Genomic DNA, 23,965 nt, shown 5'->3' on the forward strand with positions numbered 1-23,965 from the left:
GACTCGTTTTACTGTGGATATAGATACTTTTGTACCCGTTTCCTCCAGCATCTTCACAAGGTCCTTTGCTGTTGTTCTGGGATTGATTTGCACTTTTCGCACCAAAGTACGTTCATCTCCAGGACACAGAACGCGTCTCCTTCCTGAGCGGTATGACGGCTGCGTGGTCCCATGGTGTTTATACTTGCGTACTATTGTTTGTACAGATGAATGTGGTACCTTCAGGCATTTGTAAATTGCTCCCAAGGTTGAACCAGATTTGTCGAGGTCTAAACATTTTTTTCTGAGGTCTAGGCTGATTTCTTTTGATTTTCCAATGATGTCAAGCAAAGAGGCACTGAGTTTGAAGGTAGGCCTTGAAATACATCCACAGGTGCACCCCAATTGACTCAAATGATGTCAATTAGCCTATCAGAAGCTTCTAAAGCCATGACAATCATTTTCTGGAATTTTCCAAGCCGTTTATAGGCCCAGTCAACTTAGTGTATGTAAACTTCTGACCCACTGTAATTGTGATACAGTGAATTATAAGTGAAATAATCTGTCTGTAAAACAATTGTTGGACAAATGACTTGTGTCATGCACAAAGTAGATGTCCTAACCGACTTGCCAAAACTATAGTTTGTTAACAAGACATTTGTGGAGTGGTTGAACAACAACCAGAACCGCCATGTATACTACCATCCCTTCCTCTAGTAACCCCGGTGGATCAGAACTTCCTCTGATTTGTTCACTCTGTTGATGTGCAGCAGCTGATTGGTGGTCGAATACATTGATCAGACTCTACTCCACCACAACAGACACAACGACCTGACATATTAGTTCCTCAAAAAGCCTGTCATTAGGAGGTCAAAGGGTGAGAATACTGTAAAGTCCATGTAGAGGACTGCAAAACAAACTAAAGAAAACCAATAAATATCAAACAAAAAAAGATATATTCAGTGATTTACTTACATTTGTTAAATATATAATACTTAAAATCATCTTTAATCTGTCCTCTCTGAGAAAATGTTAAGGGAGAAACACTTGTAGCCCAGGCTACAAAGTTCTAGAAACCTGTTTGATGGGTGTGCTGCCCAAAAACGTTTTGTCACATCTGAAACAGAAAAATTCTTGTCTGATGTCTGCTGCTTATGTCTCCGCCTCAGACAAGTCACAGCAAGTTGACTGGAGAGAAAGGGAGAAGTGTTCACAGCAAGTTGACTGGAGACAGAGGGAGAAGTGTTCACAGCAAGCTGACTGGAGACAGAGGGAGAAGTGTTCACAGCAAGTTGACTGGAGACAGAGGGAGAAGTGTTCACAGCAAGTTGACTGGAGACAGAGGGAGATGTGTTCACAGCAAGTTGACTGGAGACAGAGGGAGAAGTGTTCACAGCAAGCTGACTGGAGACAGAGGGAGAAGTGTTCACAGCAAGCTGACTGGAGACAGAGGGAGAAGTGTTCACAGCAAGTTGACTGGAGACAGAGGGAGAAGTGTTCACAGCAAGTTGACTGGAGACAGAGGGAGATGTGTTCACAGCAAGTTGACTGGAGACAGAGGGAGAAGTGTTCACAGCAAGTTGACTGGAGACAGAGGGAGAAGTGTTCACAGCAAGTTGACTGGAGACAGAGGGAGAAGTGTTCACAGCAAGTTGACTGGAGACAGAGGGAGAAGTGTTCACAGCAAGCTGACTGGAGACAGAGGGAGAAGTGTTCACAGCAAGTTGACTGGAGACAGAGGGAGAAGTGTTCACAGCAAGTTGACTGGAGACAGAGGGGGAAGTGTTCACAGCAAGTTGACTGGAGACAGAGGGAGAAGTGTTCACAGCAAGTTGACTGGAGACAGAGGGAGAAGTGTTCACAGCAAGTTGACTGGAGACAGAGGGAGAAGTGTTCACAGCAAGTTGACTGGAGACAGAGGGAGAAGTGTTCACAGCAAGCTGACTGGAGACAGAGGGAGATGTGTTCACAGCAAGTTGACTGGAGACAGAGGGAGAAGTGTTCACAGCAAGCTGACTGGAGACAGAGGGAGAAGTGTTCACAGCAAGCTGACTGGAGACAGAGGGAGAAGTGTTCACAGCAAGCTGACTGGAGACAGAGGGAGAAGTGTTCACAGCAAGTTGACTGGAGACAGAGGGAGAAGTGTTCACAGCAAGTTGACTGGAGACAGAGGGAGAAGTGTTCACAGCAAGTTGACTGGAGACAGAGGGAGAAGTGTTCACAGCTAGTTGACTGGAGACAGAGGGAGAAGTGTTCACAGCAAGTTGACTGGAGACAGAGGGAGAAGTGTTCACAGCAAGTTGACTGGAGACAGAGGGAGAAGTGTTCACAGCAAGTTGACTGGAGACAGAGGGAGAAGTGTTCACAGCAAGTTGACTGGAGACAGAGGGAGAAGTGTTCACAGCAAGTTGACTGGAGACAGAGGGAGAAGTGTTCACAGCAAGCTGACTGGAGACAGAGGGAGAAGTGTTCACAGCAAGTTGACTGGAGACAGAGGGAGAAGTGTTCACAGCAAGTTGACTGGAGACAGAGGGAGAAGTGTTCACAGCAAGTTGACTGGAGACAGAGGGAGAAGTGTTCACAGCAAGCTGACTGGAGACAGAGGGAGAAGTGTTCACAGCAAGTTGACTGGAGACAGAGGGAGAAGTGTTCACAGCAAGTTGACTGGAGACAGAGGGAGAAGTGTTCACAGCAAGTTGACTGGAGACACACTTAAATCACTGATTGCTGTTCCCTTTAATAAAGAATGTTTGGTAATGCTTGACATTAGGAAGTTTATAGACAGTACGTTACAAGTTATTAAAATGTGTTTAGATATCATTCATAAAAAAGTAATAAACCCATTGTTTGAAACTGTTTAAACTTTTTACAGTAGGAGTCATAGTTTAGAAACAGAATCGACATGTTATAGTAATAGAGCCGAGTGCTTTATCTAGCGACCAAACAGAATAGGATTTGTTGTTTCTGAACAAAGCCTTGTTGACCTTGCTGGGCCAGTGGAGTGAGTCTATTGTACAAGTTGTACACACTTCATCTCACTCAACTGCCATCCAACAACAGTTAACACACACCTATAATCAAGTTGAATTGAATGGTATTGAAAAAACCCGTTGACGTTGCGTCATACGAAACGCTTTTCACATCTTATGAACATCCCTTTTTGACAAGAGTGACCCCTAGAGGACAATCTACAACAAACAGCGTCTACGTCCCCTTTCAGAAACAGAACAAAACCAAACTTGAGGACAGGGTGACTTTATTAGCTTCATCATTATCAAGATTAACTTACACATTGACAGACATCAGTATACAATCGTATTGGTAACATTGTGTACAATACATTATATACACACACACCCTGCACAATTGTCCGGGGAAAATAAATATATTTATTTCATACAAAAATAATCTCTATCAATTAAAGGCCAAACCAAATAGCAAAGCCTGACTGCATATAAGACCGAAGCTATAATGTGTAAATAAGTCAATATATAAGTAGTGTAATTTGCTAACAGACTTATTCACAGCCCCGGGGTTGTGAAGTCTTCATCCCAGCAGAGAGAGTTAGTGGTGGCGCTGAAACTCGAGGAGGAGTTATTATAAAGTCATTTTTATTAATACAGCAGTGTATAAGGTTGGTGTAAAGCACAAGAAGGCAAAGTGACATTCAGGCGGCCATATTGGAACGTTGTTGGACCGTCGTGTCAGAATCTCCTCTGGGTTCTAGGGCGGTTGTTGGACCGTCGTGTCAGAATCTCCTCTGGGTTCTAGGGCGGTTGTTGGACCGTCGTGTCAGAATCTCCTCTGGGTTCTAGGGCGGTTGTTGGACCGTCGTGTCAGAATCTCCTCTGGGTTCTAGGGCGGTTGTTGGACCGTCGTGTCAGAATCTCCTCTGGGTTCTAGGGCGGTTGTTGGCGGAGACAGTGCGGTGTTTGCGGTGGGCAGCACCCGTCCCTTCCTCTGTCTGGGAGGAGACAGGAAACGGTCATGTTTAACAACACTCAAATCAACGATCATGTACAAATAAATTCAAATCAATGTCGGTACAAAAATTAATCTTTCAAAACCACTGAGATACTCACAAAGGGCGCTTCGCCACGTAAGAAAGCTTTAGCAGCAGGGTGGCCTCCAGCAAACGCCTGCACATCTGCAATGTATCACAATATCATGTCAGAGAGCGAGTAGGGGGTGGAGATGTGACCACTGGAAAACTCTGAGCTCTAGTTAGGGTCCCTAGACACGGGCAAGTAACAGCCTGATCAACGTTGGGGTCATTGCAGGGTTGTACTCACATTGCAGCCGACGGTTGAGTCGATTCAGGGACAGCAGCACTTTCTGCTCCTCCAGGGAGATGGTGGTGATGGTGGAGACCTGGCCCTGCCCTTGGTGCCCCTGTCCTTGGTGCCCCTGGGCTTGGTGCCCCTGGGCTTGGTGCCCCTGGTGCCCCTGGGCTTGGTGCCCCTGGACTTGGTGCCCCTGGGCTTGGTGCCCCTGGTGCCCCTGGGCTTGGTGCCCCTGGCTGTGGCTGGTAGTGATCGATTGGCCCTGGTGCAGGTTGTGACCTCCACCTGGCTCTAGCCTCTGGGATGGCACCGTCTCCTTGGCAACCACTATATCACTGTCTGCCAGCAGGTCTTCACTGTGGGCCTCCGCTTCTGCATACTCTGAACCAAACAGCACAGTCAACACTGTCCACACTGTCAACACAGTCAACACAGTCCACACTGTCCACACTGTCAACACAGTCCACACTGTCAACACAGTCCACACTGTCAACACAGTCAACACTGTCAACACAGTCCACACTGTCCACACTGTCAACACTGTCAACACAGTCCACACTGTCCACACAGTCCACACTGTCCACACAGTCCACACTGTCAACACTGTCAACACTGTCAACACAGTCCACACTGTCAACACAGTCCACACTCTCCACACTGTCAACACTGTCCACACTGTCCACACCGTCCACACCGTCCACACAGTCAACACCGTCCACACTGTCCACACTGTCAACACAGTCCACACTGTCAACACAGTCCACACTGTCAACACAGTCCACACTGTCAACACAGTCCACACCGTCCACACAGTCCACACCGTCCACACAGTCAACACCGTCCACACTGTCAACACTGTCTACACTGTCAACACTGTCCACACTGTCAACACAGTCCACACTGTCAACACAGTCCACACCGTCCACACCGTCCACACCGTCAACACAGTCCACACAGTCCACACAGTCCACACTGTCAACACAGTCCACACTGTCAACACAGTCCACACTGTCAACACAGTCCACACTGTCAACACAGTCCACACTGTCAACACAGTCCACACAGTCAACACAGTCCACACTGTCAACACAGTCCACACTGTCAACACAGTCCACACTGTCAACACAGTCCACACTGTCAACACAGTCCACACTGTCAACACAGTCCACACTGTCAACAGAGTCCACACTGTCAACACAGTCCACACTGTCAACACAGTCCACACTGTCAACACATGTATTTTGTTGCCATGTGTCTATCGCCGATCAGAACATGGACCGATTAGCAACTAGCTGTCCTCTCAAGAGGAAGCTTCTACAAAATAAAAACAATTGTTCAAATAAATTACGCAAAAGAGATGGCAAACAAGTTAGGCTGCTCAGCTGATTGGTTGACATACAGTCAATGGAGAAATGTAGACCAAAAAAAATCACACGAAATGATATGACCAAATAATGATAAATGACATAAAACACAACGGGAAAATACTTTAGAGTACATTAAATCATTACAACAAAAACCTTTGGCTATGGCCAATCATTTCGATGACTATTTCACTGGTAAAGTGAAGAACTGAGAAGTGAAATGACAACACTGAACAGAGAACCATCAAAGTTTTGTATAAAATATCAAATCATGAAAGAGAAGGTCCGCTGCTTTGAATTTGGTAAAGTTTGTGTGGAAGAGGTGGGAAAACTATTATCCATCCATAATGATAAGACACCAGGTATAGACAACCTAGATGGTAAACTATAGAGAATGGTAGCAGACTGTTTTACCACCAGGTATAGACAACCTAGATGGTAAACTATTGAGAATGGTAGCAGACTGTATTACCACCAGGTATAGACAACCTAGATGGTAAACTATTGAGAATGGTAGCAGACTGTATTACCACCAGGTATAGACAACCTAGATGGTAAACTATTGAGAATGGTAGACTGTATTACCACCAGGTATTGACAACCTAGATGGTAAACTATAGAGAATGGTAGACTGTATTACCACCAGGTATAGACAACCTAGATGGGACACTACTGAGAATGGTAGTAGACTGTATTACCACCAGGTATAGACAACCTAGATGGTAAACTACTGAGAATGGTAGCAGACTGTATTACCACCAGGTATAGACAACCTAGATGGGACACTACTGAGAATGGTAGTAGACTGTATTACCACCAGGTATAGACAACCTAGATGGTAAACTACTGAGAATGGTAGCAGACTGTATTGCCACCCCTATTGGCTAAGTCTTTAAAGCCTAAATGAGTGTGTCCACATGTGTGGAAGGAAGCTAAAGTAGTTCCACTGCCTAAATATAGTAAAGCACCCTTTGCTGGCCACAACAGCCGCCCAATCAGTTTGCTGCCTGTTCTTAGTCAACAGATGGAGACGAAACAATGCTCACTGCTAACTTTCAGCTTATAGAGGAGGACACTCCACGTTTACTGCACTGACTCAGGTGACTGATGATTGGTTAAAAGAAATGGATAATAAGATGATAGTTGGAGCTGTTATTGTTAGATTTCAGTGCAGCCTTTGATGTTATTAATCAGAAATTGTAAAAAATATATATATATATATATCCACTTTGCTATGGCTTTACATCACCTGTCATCACATGATCGGAGAGTTATTTATCAATATAACCCAGAGAGTATTCTTCAATAGAAGCTTCTCTAACATCAGATATGTACAGTGAGCTGTCCCTCAGAGCAGTCCAGAGAGTGTTCTTTACTGGAAGCTTCTCTAACATCAGATATGTACAGTGAGATGTCCCTCAGGGTAATTTCCTTGAGCCGTTACTCTTCTCTAGTTTTACAAATGATTTGCCGCTGGTCTTACACGCGCAGCTAGAATGAAGGACGCATGCGGATGATTCCACACTCTACACGTCAGCACCCACAGCCAGTGAGCTACCTGGAACTCTAAATGAGGAGTTACAGTCCATTCATAATGAATAAATACATCTACAACTAAAAGCGTTGAATTTGGTTCAAAACATTCTCTGAGACGTAAATCTCAACTGGAGATGAACATAAGAGGGTGTGACCATTGAATGAGTTGAGGAAGCTAAACTCCTAGGAGTAACATTGGATGGTCAATTATCAAAGTTGTTTTGAAAATGGGGAGAGGTATGTCTGTTACAAAACACAACAACTGTACTAGGTTGTTCAGGCTCTGGTATTCTCCCATCTTGATTACTGTCCAGAGATATGGTCAAGTGCAGCAAAGAAAGACCCAGCAAAGCTGCAGCTGGCTCAAAACAAAGCAGCACACATTGTCCTTAACTGCCCACACATAACTAACATCAACAACATGCGTGATAGTATTTCCTGGTTGAGGGTTGAAGAGAGATGAACTGCTTCTCTTCTAGACTTTATGAGAAATATTACTGTGATGAACATCCCAGATTGTCTACGTAATCAAATAACATTCAGCTCAGACACCCGACAAGACATGCCACCAGGGGTTTCTTCAGACACCCATACATACCCCACAAGACATGCCACCATGGGTCTCTTCAGACACCCATACATACCCCACTAGACATACCACCAGGGGTCTCTTCAGACACCCGTACATACCCCACTAGACATGCCACCAGGGGTCTCTTCTGACACCCATACATACCCCACTAGACATACCACCAGGGGTCTCTTCAGACACCCATACATACCCCACAAGACATACCACCAGGGGTCTCTTCAGACACCCATACATACCCCACAAGACATACCACCAGGGGTCTCTTCAGACACCCATACATACCCCACTAGACATACCACCAGGGGTCTCTTCAGACACCCATACATACCCCACAATACATACCACCAGGGGTCTCTTCAGACACCCATACATACCCATCTAGACATACCACCAGGGGTCTCTTCAGACACCCATACATACCCCATAAGACATGCCACCAGGGTCTCCTCAGACACCCATACATACCCCACAAGACATGCCACCATGGGTCTCTTCAGACACCCATACATACCCCACAAGACATGCCACCATGGGTCTCTTCAGACACCCATACATACCCCACTAGATATACCACCAGGCGTCTCTTTACAGTCCCCAAGTCCAAAACAAACTCACGGCAACACAGTTTTATATAGAGCCATGGAACTCTCTTCCATTTCCTATTACTCAAGCAAACAGTAACATTACCTTTAAAACACAGATTAAAAACAACTAATGGAACTACAGGGACTGTGAAGGGACACACACACACACACAAACATGTTTTTGTTGTATTGCTCATAATATTTTTAGTTGCATTGTTGGTACAGTGGCATCAGAATGTATTCACACCCCCTGGACTTTTTCCCATTTTGTGGTGTTACAAAGTGGGATTAAAATTAATTTAATTTAATATATTTTTTGTAAACGATCTACACAAAATTCTAACATTTGTAAAAAAAAATGCATGAAAAATAAAACAATAGTATATATTGATAAGATAAATATTCAACCCCCTGAGTCAATACATGTTAGAATCACCTTTGGCAGTGTCACGACTTCCGCCGAAGTCGGTCCCTCTCCTTGTTCGGGCGGCGTTCGGCGGTCGACGTCACCGGCTTTCTAGCCATCGCCGATCCACTTTTCATTTTCCATTTGTTTTGTCTTTGTTTTCTACACACCTGATTTCTATTCCCCAATTACATGTTCATTATTTGACCCTCTGTGTCACGTTCCTGACCTATTTCTGTTAGTTTGTTGTATGTGTTAGTTGGTCAGGACGTGAGTTTGGGTGGGCATTCTATGTTTTCTGTTTCTATGTTGGTTTATGGGTTGCCTGGTATGGCTCTTAATTAGAGGCAGGTGTTTGGGGTTCCTCTAATTAAGAGTCATATTTAGGTAGGTGTTTTCACAGTGTTCGTTGTGGGTGGTTGTCTCCTGTGTCTGTGTATGTCGTTGCGCCACACGGGACTGTTTTCGGTTTGTTTGTTTTTCGGTTTATGTAGTCTGTTCCTGTTTCATGCGTCCTTCCTTATATGTAAGTTCTTATGTTCAGGTGCGTCTACGTCGTTTGTTGTTTTGTTAGTGTATAGTCGAGTTCGTGTTTTCTTTAATAAATAATAATGTCTTCAAACTCCGCTGCATATTGGTTCAATCCCTGCTCCTCCTCTTCTGATGAAGAGGAAGAGGAAAGCCAATACAGAACCACCCACCAATCCAGAACCAAGCGGCGCAAAGTCGAGCAGGATACTACACAGGAATCATGGACTTGGGAGGAAGTATTGGAAGGTAAAGGACACTGGGCTCACATTGGGGAATATCGCCGCGCTCGTGAGGAGATGGAGGCAGCGAGAGCCCAAGAGCGGTGGTATGAGGAGGCAGCAAGGAGACGTGGCTGGAAGTCCGAGAGGAGACCCCAAAAATTTCTTGGGGCGGGGGCTAAGAGGTAGTGGGCCAAGGGCAGGTAGGAGACCTGCGCCCACTTCCCAGGCTTACCGTGGAGAGCGGGTGTACGGGCAGGCGCCGTGTTACGCAGTAGAGCGCACGGTGTCTCCTGTACGAGTGCATAGCCCAGTGCGGGTTATTCCACCTCCCCGCACTGGTAGGGCTAGATTGGGCATTGAGCCAGGTGTCATGAGGCCGGCTCAACGCATCTGGTCTCCAGTGCGTCTCCTCGGGCCGGCTTACATGGCACCAGCCTTACGCATGGTGTCCCCGGTTCGCCTACATAGCCCGGTGCGGGTTATTCCACCTCCCCGCACTCGTCGGGCGACGGGGAGCATTCAACCAGGTAAGGTTGGGCAGGCTTGGTGCTCAAGGGAGCCAGTACGCCTTCACGGTCCGGTATTTCCGGTACTACCTCCCCGCCCCAGCCCAGTACCACCAGTGCCTACACTACGCACCAGGCTTCCAGTGCGTTTTCAGAGCCCTGTTCCTCCTCCACGCACTCTCCCTATGGTGCGTGTCTCCAGCCCAGTGCCTCCAGTTCCGGCACCACGCACTAAGCCACATGTGCGTCTCCTAAGTCCTGTGCACACTGTTGTTTCTCCCCGTACTCGTCCTGATGTGCGTGCACTCAGCCCGGTGCCACCAGTGCCGGTACCACGCACCAGGAATATAGCACGCTTTGAGAGTCCAGTGTGCCCTGTCCCTGCTCCCCGCACTAGGCTTGAAGTGCGTGTCCTCAGTCAGGTGCCTCCAGTTCCGGCACCACGCACCAAGCCTACAGTGCGTCTCAGCCGGCCAGAGTCTGCCGTCTGCCCAACGGCGCATGAACTGCCTGTCTGCCATGAGCCTGCAAAGCTGCCCGTCTGCCATGAGCCTACAGAGCCTTCCGCCAGACAGGAGCAGCCAGAGCCTTCCGCCAGACAGGTGCAGTCTGAGCCATCCGTCTCCGCAGCGCCATCTGAGCCATCCGTCTCCCCAGTGCCATCTGAGCCATCTGTCTCCCCAGCGCCATCTGAGCCATCCGTCTCCCCAGCGCCGTCTGAGCCATCCGTCTCCCCAGCGCCGTCTGAGCCATCCGTCTCCCCAGCGCCGTCTGAGCCATCCGTCTGTCCTGAGCCATTAGAGCCGCCCGTCTGTCCCGAGCCGTCAGAGCCGATAGTCAGTCAGGAGCCGCTAGAGCCAGTCGTCAGTCAGGATCTGCCAGAGCCGCCAACCAGACAGGATCTGCCAGAGCCGCCAACCAGACAGGATCTGCCAGAGCCGCCAACCAGACAGGATCTGCCAGAGCCGCCAACCAGACAGGATCTGCCAGAGCCGCCAACCAGACAGGATCTGCCAGAGCCGTCAGTGAGCCATGAGCGTCCAGAGCCTTCAGCCAGCCATGAGCGTCCAGAGCCGTCAGTGAGCCATGAGCGTCCAGAGCCGTCAGCGAGCCATGAGCGTCCAGAGCCGTCAGCGAGCCATGAGAGTCTAGAGCCGTCAGCGAGCCATGAGCGGCCAGAGCCGTCAGCCAGCCATGAGCGTCCAGAGCCGTCAGCCAGCCATGAGCGTCCAGAGCCGTCAGCCAGCCATGAGCGTCCAGAGCCGTCAGCCAGCCATGAGCGTCGAGAGCCGTCAGCCAGCCATGAGCGTCGAGAGCCGTCAGCCAGCCATGAGCGTCGAGAGCCGTCAGCCAGCCATGAGCGTCTAGAGCCGTCAGCCAGTCATGAGCTGTCCCTTAGCCCAGAGCGGCTATTTACCCAGAACTGCCCCTCAGTCCAGAGCTGTCTCTCTGTCCGGAGCTGCCTTTCAGTCCGGAGTTGCCCCTCTATCCTGAGCTACCTCTCTATCCTGAGCTACCTCTCTATCCTGATCTATCCCTCTGTCTTGAGCTATCCCTCTGTCCTGAGCTATCCCTCTGTCCCGGTGCTGCCCCTGTTGTCGATGTTACCAAAAGGATTTAGTGGGGGTAAGATGAGGGTGGACATTCATAGGGGGAAATGGAAGCTGGGATTGACTATGGTGGGGTGGGGACCTCGCCCGGAGCCTGAGCCACCACCGTGGTCAGATGCCCACCCAGACCCTCCCCTAGACTTTGTGCTGGTGCGCCCGGAGTTCGCACCTTATGGGGGGGGTTATGTCACGTTCCTGACCTATTTCTGTTAGTTTGTTGTATGTGTTAGTTGGTCAGGACGTGAGTTTGGGTGGGCATTCTATGTTTTCTGGTTTATGGGTTGCCTGGTATGGCTCTTAATTAGAGGCAGGTGTTTGGGGTTCCTCTAATTAAGAGTCATATTTAGGTAGGTGTTTTCACAGTGTTCGTTGTGGGTGGTTGTCTCCTGTGTCTGTGTATGTCGTTGCGCCACACGGGACTGTTTTCGGTTTGTTTGTTTTTCGGTTTATGTAGTCTGTTCCTGTTTCATGCGTCCTTCGTTATATGTAAGTTCTTATGTTCAGGTGCGTCTACGTCGTTTGTTGTTTTGTTAGTGTATAGTCGAGTTCGTGTTTTCTTTAATAAATAATAATGTCTTCAAACTCCGCTGCATATTGGTTCAATCCCTGCTCCTCCTCTTCTGATGAAGAGGAAGAGGAAAGCCAATACACTCTGGTTTCCCCCATGTTGTGTGCGTGTTTGTTTTATTGTAAGGCTGTATCTGACGGCTGGTATATTGTTACCGGGTTTTGTTATTTACGCCCGTTTATTTTCGTGGTACCGGTATTTTTCCAGCACCATAATATTGTGTTTATACTTGTGTTTTCTTGAATTAAATAGCTTGTCCACGCATCTCAGCTCTCCTGCACCTGACTCCTTCCACCAGTTACCTACAGCTTTGACAGGCAGTGATTACAGCGGAGTCTTTCTGGGTAAGTCTCTAAGAGCTTTCCACACCTGGATTGTGCAACATTTGCCCATTACTCTTTTCAAAATTCTTCAAGCTCTGTCCAATTGGTTGTTGATCATTGCTAGACAACCATTTTCAGGTCTTGCCATAGATTTTCAAGTAGATTTAAGCCAAAACTGTAACTAGGCCACTCAGGAACATTCACTGTCTTTCTTGGTCAGCAACTCCCGTGTATATTTGGCCTTGTGTTTTAGGTTATTGTCCTGCTGAAAGATGAATTTGTCTCCCAGTGTCTAGTGAAAAGCAGACTGAACCAGGTTTTCCTCTAGGATTTTGCCTGTGCTTAGCTCCATTTTTTAAATCCTGAACAACTTCCCAGTTCTTAACGATGACAAGTATACCCATAACATGATGCAGCCACCACTATACTTGAAAATATGGAAAGTGTTACTCAGTAATGTGTTGTATTGGATTTGCCCCCAAACATAACACTTTGTATTCAGGACAAAATGTTAATTGACACATTTCTTGCAGTATTACTGAAGTGCTTTGTTGCAAACAGGATGCGTGTTTTGGAATATTTTTATGCTGTACAGGCTTCCTCCTTTTCACTCTGTCATTTAGGTTAGTATTGTGGAGGATCTACAATGTTGTTGATCCATCCTCAGTTTTCTCCTATCACAGCCATTAAACTCTGTAACTGTTTTAAAATCACCATTGGCCTCATGGTGAAAATCCCTGAGTGGTTTTCTTCCTCTCCAGCAACTGAGTTAGGAAGGACGCCTGTATCTTTGTAGTGACTGAGTGTATTGATACACCATCCAAAGTGTAATTAATAACTTCACCACGATCAAAGGCTGTTTTTTTGTTGTTTTTTTACCCATCTACCAAGCGGTGCCCTTCTTTGTGAGGCATTGGAAAACATCCATGGTCTTTGTGGTTGAATCTGTGTTTGAAATTCACTGCTCGACTTGGGACTTTACAGATAATTGTATGTTTGGGGTACAGAGATGAGGGAGTCATTCGAAAATCATGTTATACATTTACATTTTCGTCATTTAGCAGACGCTCTTATCCAGAGGTTCTTGCATACATTTTCATACTGGTCCGCCGTGGGAATCGAACCCACAACCCTGGCGTTGCAAGCACCATGCTCTACCAAGTGAGCTAAACAGGACTCAGTTATACTCTATTATTTCACACAGAGGGAGTCCATGCAACTTATTATGTGACTTGTTAAGCACATTGTTACTCCTGAACTTATTTAGGTTTGGCCATAACAAAGGGGTTGAATACTTATTGACTCAAGACATTTCAGCTTTTCATTTTGAATTCATTTGTAAAAATGTCAAACAAAAATAATTCCACTTTGACATTATGGGGTATTGTGTCAGTGACACAAAATCTAAATTGAATCCATATGATATTCAGGCTGTAACAAAACAAAAATGTGGAAAAAGTCAAGGGGTGAGAATACTCTCTGAATGCTCTGTAGATCATTGAGTTTCCTCTATCAGTGTTTTGTTACTTGTCATGTTTTGTGCTTTAGTGTTTTGTAACTTGTCATGTTTTGTGCTTTAGTGTTTTGTAACTTGTCATGTTTTGTGCTTTAGTGTTTTGTAACTTGTCATGTTTTGTGCTTTAGTGTTTTGTAACTTGTCATGTTTTGAGCTTTTTGAGGACTTCCGCAAAAGCAGCAGCTACCGGGGATCCCAATAACACATAAACACATAAACATGGACAATACAGTCAATACAGTCACCAGAGTCAACATGGACAATACAGTCAATACAGTCACCAGAGTCAACATGGACAATACAGTCAATACAGTCACCAGAGTCAACATGGACAATACAGTCAATACAGTCACCAGAGTCAACATGGACAATACAGTCACCAGAGTCAACATGGACAATACAGTCACCAGAGTCAACATGGACAATACAGTCACCAGAGACAACATGGACAATACAGTCACCAGAGTCAACATGGACAATACAGTCACCAGAGTCAACATGGACAATACAGTCACCAGAGTCAACATGGACAATACAGTCACCAGAGTCAACATGGACCATACAGTCAATACAGTCAACATGGACAATACAGTCAATAGAGTCACCAGAGTCAACATGGACAATACAGTCACCAGAGTCAACATGGACAATACAGTCACCAGAGTCAACATGGACAATACAGTCACCAGAGTCAACATGGACAATACAGTCAATACAGTCACCAGAGTCAACATGGACAATACAGTCACCAGAGTCAACATGGACAATACAGTCACCAGAGTCAACATGGACAATACAGTCACCAGAGTCAACATGGACAATACAGTCAATACAGTCAACATGGACAATACAGACAATACAGTCACCAGAGTCAACATGGACAATACAGTCAATACAGTCACCAGAGTCAACATGGTAAATACAGTCACCAGAGTCAACATGGACAATACAGTCACCAGAGTCAACATGGACAATACAGTCAATACAGTCAACATGGACAATACAGACAATACAGTCACCAGAGTCAACATGGACAATACAGTCAATACAGTCACCAGAGTCAACATGGACAATACAGTCACCAGAGTCAACATGGACAATACAGTCACCAGAGTCAACATGGACAATACAGTCACCAGAGTCAACATGGACAATACAGTCACCAGAGTCAACATGGACAATACAGTCACCAGAGTCAACATGGACAATACAGTCACCAGAGTCAACATGGACAATACAGTCACTAGAGACAACATGGACAATACAGTCACCAGAGTCAACATGGACAATACAGTCACCAGAGTCAACATGGACAATACAGTCACCAGAGTCAACATGGACAATACAGTCACCAGAGACAACATGGACAATACAGTCACCAGAGACAACATGGACAATACAGTCACCAGAGTCAACATGGACAATACAGTCACCAGAGTCAACATGGACAATACAGTCACCAGAGTCAACATGGACAATACAGTCACCAGAGTCAACATGGACAATACAGTCACCAGAGTCAACATGGACAATACAGTCAATACAGTCACCAGAGTCAACATGGTAAATACAGTCACCAGAGTCAACATGGACAATACAGTCACCAGAGTCAACATGGACAATACAGTCAATACAGTCAACATGGACAATACAGACAATACAGTCACCAGAGTCAACATGGACAATACAGTCAATACAGTCACCAGAGTCAACATGGACAATACAGTCAATACAGTCACCAGAGTCAACATGGACAATACAGTCACCAGAGTCAACATGGACAATACAGTCACCAGAGTCAACATGGACAATACAGTCACCAGAGTCAACATGGACAATACAGTCACCAGAGTCAACATGGACAATACAGTCCCCAGAGTCAACATGGACAATACAGTCACCAGAGTCAACATGGACAATACAGTCACCAGAGACAACATGGACAATACAGTCACCAGAGTCAACATGGACAATACAGTCACCAGAGTCAACATGGACAATACAGTCACCAGAGTCAACATGGACAATACAGTCACCAGAGACAACATGGACAATACAGTCACCAGAGTCAACATGGACAATACAGTCACCAGAGTCAACATGGACAATACAGTCACCAGAGTCAACATGGACAATACAGTCACCAGAGTCAACATGGACAATACAGTCACCAGAGTCAACATGGACAATACAGTCAACATAGAAATCACAGTCAGCTCAGTCAACTGTACACTCACCGGACAGTTTATTAGGTACCCCACCCATGTCATGAAAATGGAACGCTCCTACAGACAGTGAGCCATGTGGCCGTGGCTTGCTATATAAAGTAGACAGACAAGCATTCAAGTGACCTAAGCAACTGTGACCGTGGTATGATCGTCGTTGATGTGCAGAACGGTATCCTGTCGGGTCCTTGTCATAGATGGTCTATTGTAGCAGATGACCCCACCGGGTTCCTATCAGCTAAAAACAAGAAGAAATGGCTCCAGCAGGCACGCGATCACCAACACCAGAGAATTGAAGGAGTGAAAAAAAAAACATTGCCTGGTCCCGACGAATCTCGTTTGCTGTTGCGTCATGCTGACGGCTGAGTCAGGATATGTGGCAGTGGTGTACCACTCAATCTGCAGCAACCACATGATGTTATCGTGTCGGCGTGGACCAACATCATTTACATTTACATTTAAGTCATTTAGCAGACGCTCTTATCCAGAGCGACTTACAAATTGGAAAGTTCATACATATTCATCCTGGTCCCCCCGTGGGAATTGAACCCTGGTCCCCCCGTGGGAATTGAACCCACAACCCTGGCGTTGCAAGCACCATGCTCTACCAACTGAGCCACACTGACCCACACAAGACCAGTGAAACGTTTTCCACTGGTAGAATCCATGCCCCGAATAATTCAGGCTGTTCTGGAGGGCAGAGGGGTTACGACACGGTACTATATGGGTATACCTAATAAACTGGCTGGTGGGTGTACAAAGGGGTTACGAAACGTACTATATGGGTATAGCTAATAAACTGGCTGGTGGGTGTACAAAGGGGTTACGAAACGTACTATATGGGTATACCTAATAAACTGGCTGGTGGGTGTACAAAGGGGTTACGAAACGTACTATATGGGTATAGCTAATAAACTGGCTGGTGGGTGTACAAAGGGGTTAAGAAACGTACTATATGGGTATAGCTAATAAACTGGCTGGTGGGTGTACAAAGGGGTTACGAAACGTACTATATGGGTATAGCTAATAAACTGGCTGGTGGGTGTACAAAGGGGTTACGAAACGTACTATATGGGTATACCTAATAAACTGGCTGGTGGGTGTACAAAGGGGTTACGAAACGTACTATATGGGTATACCTAATAAACTGGCTGGTGGGTGTACAAAGGGGTTACGAAACGTACTATATGGGTATAGCTAATAAACTGGCTGGTGGGTGTACAAAGGGGTTACGAACCGGTACTATATGGGTATACCTAATAAACTGGCTGGTGGGTGTACAAAGGGGTTACGAACCGGTACTATATGGGTATACCTAATAAACTGGCTGGTGGGTGTACATTACAGGCAACAGCACAGTCAACATTGATGTTAGTCTGGACTCAAGGAGCACATTCAGCACGGATGTTAACGTCACAACAAATACTGCAGGTAGCCAGTCAAAATCTAGAGAACATACGGGTTGAAATACTGCAGGTAGCCAGTCAAAATCCAGAGAACATACAGGTTGAAATACTGCAGGTACCCAGTCAAAATCCAGTGAACATACAGGTTGAAATACTGCAGGTACCCAGTCAAAATCCAGAGAACATACAGGTTGAAATACTGCAGGTACCCAGTCAAAATCCAGAGAACATACAGGTTGAAATACTGCAGGTACCCAGTCAAAATCTAGAGAACATACAGGTTGAAATACTGCAGGTACCCAGTCAAAATCCAGAGAACATACAGGTTGAAATACTGCAGGTACCCAGTCAAAATCCAGAGAACATACAGGTTGAACTACTGCAGGTACCCCGTCAAAATCCAGAGAACATACAGGTTGAAATACTGCAGGTACCCAGTCAAAATCTAGAGAACATACAGGTTGAAATACTGCAGGTACCCCGTCAAAATCCAGAGAACATACAGGTTGAAATACTGCAGGTACCCAGTCAAAATCTAGAGAACATACAGGTTGAAATACTGCAGGTACCCCGTCAAAATCTAGAGAACATACAGGTTGAAATACTGCAGGTACCCAGTCAAAATCCAGAGAACATATGGGTTGAAATACTGCAGGTACCCAGTCAAAATCTAGAGAACATACAGGTTGAACTACTGCAGGTACCCAGTCAAAATCCAGAGAACATATGGGTTGAACTACTGCAGGTACCCAGTCAAAATCTAGAGAACATACAGGTTGAAATACTGCAGGTACCCAGTCAAAATCTAGAGAACATACAGGTTGAACTACTGCAGGTAGCCAGTCAAAATCCAGAGAACATACAGGTTGAAATACTGCAGGTACCCAGTCAAAATCCAGAGAACATACAGGTTGAAATACTGCAGGTACCCAGTCAAAATCCAGAGAACGTACGGGTTGAAATACTGCAGGTACCCAGTCAAAATCCAGAGAACATATGGGTTGAAATACTGCAGGTACCCAGTCAAAATCCAGAGAACATATGGGTTGAAATACTGCAGGTACCCAGTCAAAATCCAGAGAACATACAGGTTGAAATACTGCAGGTAGCCAGTCAAAATCTAGAGAACATACAGGTTGAAATACTGCAGGTAGCCAGTCAAAATCCAGAGAACATACAGGTTGAAATACTGCAGGTACCCAGTCAAAATCCAGAGAACATACAGGTTGAAATACTGCAGGTAGCCAGTCAAAATCTAGAGAACATACAGGTTGAAATACTGCAGGTACCCAGTCAAAATCCAGAGAACATATGGGTTGAAATACTGCAGGTACCCAGTCAAAATCCAGAGAACATACAGGTTGAAATACTGCAGGTACCCAGTCAAAATCCAGAAAACATACAGGTTGAAATACTGCAGGTACCCCGTCAAAATCCAGAGAACATACAGGTTGAAATACTGCAGGTACCCAGTCAAAATCCAGAGAACATATGGGTTGAAATACTGCAGGTACCCAGTCAAAATCCAGAGAACATACAGGTTGAAATACTGCAGGTACCCCGTCAAAATCTAGAGAACATACAGGTTGAAATACTGCAGGTACCCAGTCAAAATCCAGAGAACATACAGGTTGAAATACTGCAGGTAGCCAGTCAAAATCCAGAGAACATACAGGTTGAAATACTGCAGGTACCCCGTCAAAATCTAGAGAACATACAGGTTGAAATACTGCAGGTACCCAGTCAAAATCTAGAGAACATACAGGTTGAAATACTGCAGGTACCCCGTCAAAATCTAGAGAACATACAGGTTGAAATACTGCAGGTACCCAGTCAAAATCCAGAGAACATACAGGTTGAAATACTGCAGGTACCCCGTCAAAATCTAGAGAACATACAGGTTGAAATACTGCAGGTACCCAGTCAAAATCTAGAGAACATACAGGTTGAAATACTGCAGGTACCCAGTCAAAATCCAGAGAACATATGGGTTGAAATACTGCAGGTACCCAGTCAAAATCTAGAGAACATACAGGTTGAAATACTGCAGGTACCCAGTCAAAATCTAGAGAACATACAGGTTGAAATACTGCAGGTACCCAGTCAAAATCCAGAGAACATACAGGTTGAAATACTGCAGGTACCCAGTCAAAATCTAGAGAACATACAGGTTGAAATACTGCAGGTACCCAGTCAAAATCCAGAGAACATACAGGTTGAAATACTGCAGGTACCCAGTCAAAATCCAGAGAACATACAGGTTGAAATACTGCAGGTAGCCAATCAAAATCCAGAGAACATACAGGTTGAAATACTGCCTTACTTATAGATACACACTACTTATACAGACATAACAACAGATACTCCCATACCTTCATGTTGATGTGTCAGGTCACGTTTGCTGTGTAATGGTGTTATCAGCACCATGGCCTGTGGAAAACAAAACACATACAGACAAGAAGAAACACTGTATTTACATATTTAGAATGTTCTGCAGCAGATTCTGTCTTCATTATGAGGTCACTGTGTTCTACTCGTAATGACACATTTACTATTCTGTGCAAGCGTTTTTTAATTTTATAAACTAACTAATGGAATTAACTACAAGTGTTGTAACAGATAAACGTGACTATACAGCAAAACGCATACTACACTAGTCACCCTATCAACAACGACAGCCCGACCTGACAATAAAGAGACCCATTCACAGTCCCTGCCTTCCCAGTGAATTGCCATAATGACAGGACTCAAATGCAAAAAAGTTCTAAAACACCCTGTGTTCACAGTAGGATATCAACTATCCCACAATGCAACTGAAGTGTCCAATGCGTGCAGCCACCTGAACTGTCATGTACAACTAGCATGTAGTCTATCAGAGACTGAGATTAGGAGGGTACGTGACAGTCTAACTGAAACTGAGATTAGGAGGGTACCAACCAACCTACCTGAGACTGAGATTAGGAGGGTACCTGACAGCCTACCTGAGACTGAGATTAGGAGGGTACGTGACAGTCTACCTGAGACTGAGATTAGGAGGGTACCTGACAGCCTACATGAGACTGAGATTAGGAGGGTCCCTGACAGCCTACCTGAGACTGAGATTAGGAGGGTCCCTGACAGCCTACATGAGACTGGGATTAGGAGGGTACGTGAAAGTCTACCTGAGACTGAGATTAGGAGGGTACGTGACAGTCTACCTGAGACTGAGATTAGGAGGGTACCTGACAGCCTACCTGAGACTGAGATTAGGAGGGTACCTGACAGCCTACCTGAGACTGAGATTAGGATGGTACGTGACAGTCTACCTGAGACTGAGATTAGGAGGGTCCCTGACAGCCTACATGAGACTGAGATTAGGATTAGGAGGGTACCTGACAGCCTACCTGAGACTGAGATTAGGAGGGTCCCTGACAGCCTACCTGAGACTGAGATTAGGAGGGTCCCTGACAGCCTACATGAGACTGAGACTAGGAGGGTCCCTGACAGCCTACATGAGACTGAGATTAGGATTAGGAGGGTACCTGACAGTCTATTTGAGATTAAGATTAGGAGGGTACTTGACAGCCTGCCTGAGACTGGGAGGGTACCAACCAGCCCACCTGAGACTGAGATTAGGAGGGTACCTGAAATCCTACCTGAGAGCTTGACAGAGTGTTTGAGGGGATCAGTTTGAGCAAGGCCAGATACAAAATCCCTAATCTTGGTCACATAATGAGTAGTTATTTTGGTTGGACAGTGATTTGTGCAATGCTGCAATGTGCCTGTATTCACGTACCTGAGACTGGGAGGTAGAGGAAGGGAAGCCTGTACCTGAGACTGGGAGGGTAGAGGAAGGGAAGCCTGTACCTGAGACTGGGAGGGTAGAGGAAAGGAAGCCTGTACCTGAGACTGGGAGGTAGAGGAAGGGAAGCCTGTACCTGAGACTGGGAGGGTAGAGGAAGGGAAGCCTGTACCTGAGACTGGGAGGGTAGAGGAAGGGAAGCCTGTACCTGAGACTGGGAGGTAGAGGAAGGGAAGCCTGTACCTGAGACTGGGAGGGTAGAGGAAGGGAAGCCTGTACCTGAGACTGGGAGGGTAGAGGAAGGGAAGCCAGTACCTGAGACTGAGACTGGGAGGGTAGAGGAAGAGAAGCCTCTACCTGAGACTGGGAGGGTAGAGGAAGGGAAGCCTGTACCTGAGACTGGGAGGGTAGAGGAAGGGAAGCCTGTACCTGAGACTGAGACTGGGAGGGTAGAGGAAGGGAAGCCTGTACCTGAGACTGGGAGGGTAGAGGAAGGGAAGCCTCTACCTGAGACTGGGAGGGTAGAGGAAGGGAAGCCTGTACCTGAGACTGGGAGGGTAGAGGAAGGGAAGCCTGTACCTGAGACTGAGACAGGGAGGGTAGAGGAAGGGAAGCCTGTACCTGAGACTGAGACAGGGAGGGTAGAGGAAGGGAAGCCTGTACCTGAGACTGAGACAGGGAGGGTAGAGGAAGGGAAGCCTGTACTGAGACTGGGAGGTAGAGGAAGGGAAGCCTGTACTGAGACTGGGAGGGTAGAGGAAGGGAAGCCTGTACCTGAGACTGGGAGGTAGAGGAAGGGAAGCCTGTACCTGAGACTGGGAGGGTAGAGGAAGGGAAGCCTGTACCTGAGACTGAGAGGGTAGAGGAAGGGAAGCCTGTACCTGAGACTGAGAGGGTAGAGGAAGGGAAGCCTGTACCTGAGACTGGGAGGGTAGAGGAAGGGAAGCCTGTACCTGAGACTGGGAGGGTAGAGGAAGGGAAGCCTGTACCTGAGACTGGGAGGGTAGAGGAAGGGAAGCCTGTACCTGAGACTGGGAGGGTAGAGGAAGGGAAGCCTGTACCTGAGACTGGGACGGTAGAGGAAGGGAAGCCTGTACCTGAGACTGGGAGGGTAGAGGAAAGGAAGCCTGTACCTGAGACTAGGAGGGTAGAGGAAGGGAAGCCTGTACCTGAGACTGAGAGGGTAGAGGAAGGGAAGCCTGTACCTGAGACTGAGACGGGCAGGGTAGAGGAAGGGAAGCCTGTACCTGAGACAGGGAGGGTAGAGGAAGGGAAGCCTGTACCTGAGACAGGGAGGGTAGAGGAAGGGAAGCCTGTACCTGAGACTGGGAGGGTAGAGGAAGGGAAGCCTGTACCTGAGACTGAGAGGAAGGGAAGCCTGTACCTGAGACTGGGAGGGTAGAGGAAGGGAAGCCTGTACCTGAGACTGGGAGGTAGAGGAAGGGAAGCCTGTACCTGAGACTGGGAGGGTAGAGGAAGGGAAGCCTGTACCTGAGACTGGGAGGGTAGAGGAAGGGAAGCCTGTACCTGAGACTGGGAGGGTAGAGGAAGGGAAGCCTGTACCTAAGACTGAGACAGGGAGGGTAGAGGAAGGGAAGCCTGTACCTGAGACTGAGACTGGGAGGGTAGAGGAAGGGAAGCCTGTACTGAGACTGGGAGGTAGAGGAAGGGAAGCCTGTACTGAGACTGGGAGGGTAGAGGAAGGGAAGCCTGTACCTGAGACTGGGAGGTAGAGGAAGGGAAGCCTGTACCTGAGACTGGGAGGGTAGAGGAAGGGAAGCCTGTACCTGAGGCTGGGAGGGTAGAGGAAGGGAAGCCTGTACCTGAGACTGGGAGGGTAGAGGAAGGGAAGCCTGTACCTGAGACTGGGAGGGTAGAGGAAGGGAAGCCTGTACCTGAGACTGAGAGGGTAGAGGAAGGGAAGCCTGTACCTGAGACTGGGAGGGTAGAGGAAGGGAAGCCTGTACCTGAGACTGAGAGGGTAGAGGAAGGGAAGCCTGTACCTGAGACTGAGACAGGGAGGGTAGAGGAAGGGAAGCCTGTACCTGAGACAGGGAGGGTAGAGGAAGGGAAGCCTGTACCTGAGACTGGGAGGGTAGAGGAAGGGAAGCCTGTACCTGAGACTGAGAGGAAGGGAAGCCTGTACCTGAGACTGGGAGGGTAGAGGAAGGGAAGCCTGTACCTGAGACTGGGAGGGTAGAGGAAGGGAAGCCTGTACCTGAGACTGGGAGGGTAGAGGAAGGGAAGCCTGTACCTGAGACTGGGAGGAAGGGAAGCCTGTACCTGAGACTGGGAGGGTAGAGGAAGGGAAGCCTGTACCTGAGACTGGGAGGGTAGAGGAAGGGAAGCCTGTACCTGAGACTGGGAGGGTAGAGGCAGCCTTCTGTTCCCTGAGCCAGTGGTTCCTCTCCTCCTGGCCCCACTACCACGACTCTCCTGGGGCCTCCTCACCACGCTCCTGGCTGATCACAATAATATAGAATAATGCTAAATACATGTGCATTTATTACCAATGAGGTATAATCAAATAATTA

At 46.9% G+C, this 23,965-nt stretch overlaps 1 protein-coding gene across 1 annotated transcript in view; it reads right to left on the reverse strand.

Annotated features, from left to right (window-relative positions):
• Positions 1 to 3,012: 3,012 nt before the first annotated feature.
• cep126 (centrosomal protein 126) overlaps positions 3,013 to 23,965 on the reverse strand; it is a 63,407-nt gene continuing 42,454 nt past the window's right edge. Inside the window, exons 8-12 of the mRNA XM_055878330.1 lie at positions 23,787 to 23,893; positions 20,023 to 20,080; positions 4,272 to 4,643; positions 4,062 to 4,126; positions 3,013 to 3,943 (exon numbers count right to left, since the gene is read on the reverse strand). Of these exons, the coding sequence (XP_055734305.1) occupies positions 3,860 to 3,943; positions 4,062 to 4,126; positions 4,272 to 4,643; positions 20,023 to 20,080; positions 23,787 to 23,893 (686 nt within the window). The 3' untranslated portion in view covers positions 3,013 to 3,859. The remainder of the gene's footprint in view (positions 3,944 to 4,061; positions 4,127 to 4,271; positions 4,644 to 20,022; positions 20,081 to 23,786; positions 23,894 to 23,965) is intronic.

This window comes from Salvelinus fontinalis, chromosome 23 (assembly GCF_029448725.1).
Source record: "Salvelinus fontinalis isolate EN_2023a chromosome 23, ASM2944872v1, whole genome shotgun sequence".
Taxonomy (NCBI): Eukaryota; Metazoa; Chordata; class Actinopteri; order Salmoniformes; family Salmonidae; genus Salvelinus; species Salvelinus fontinalis.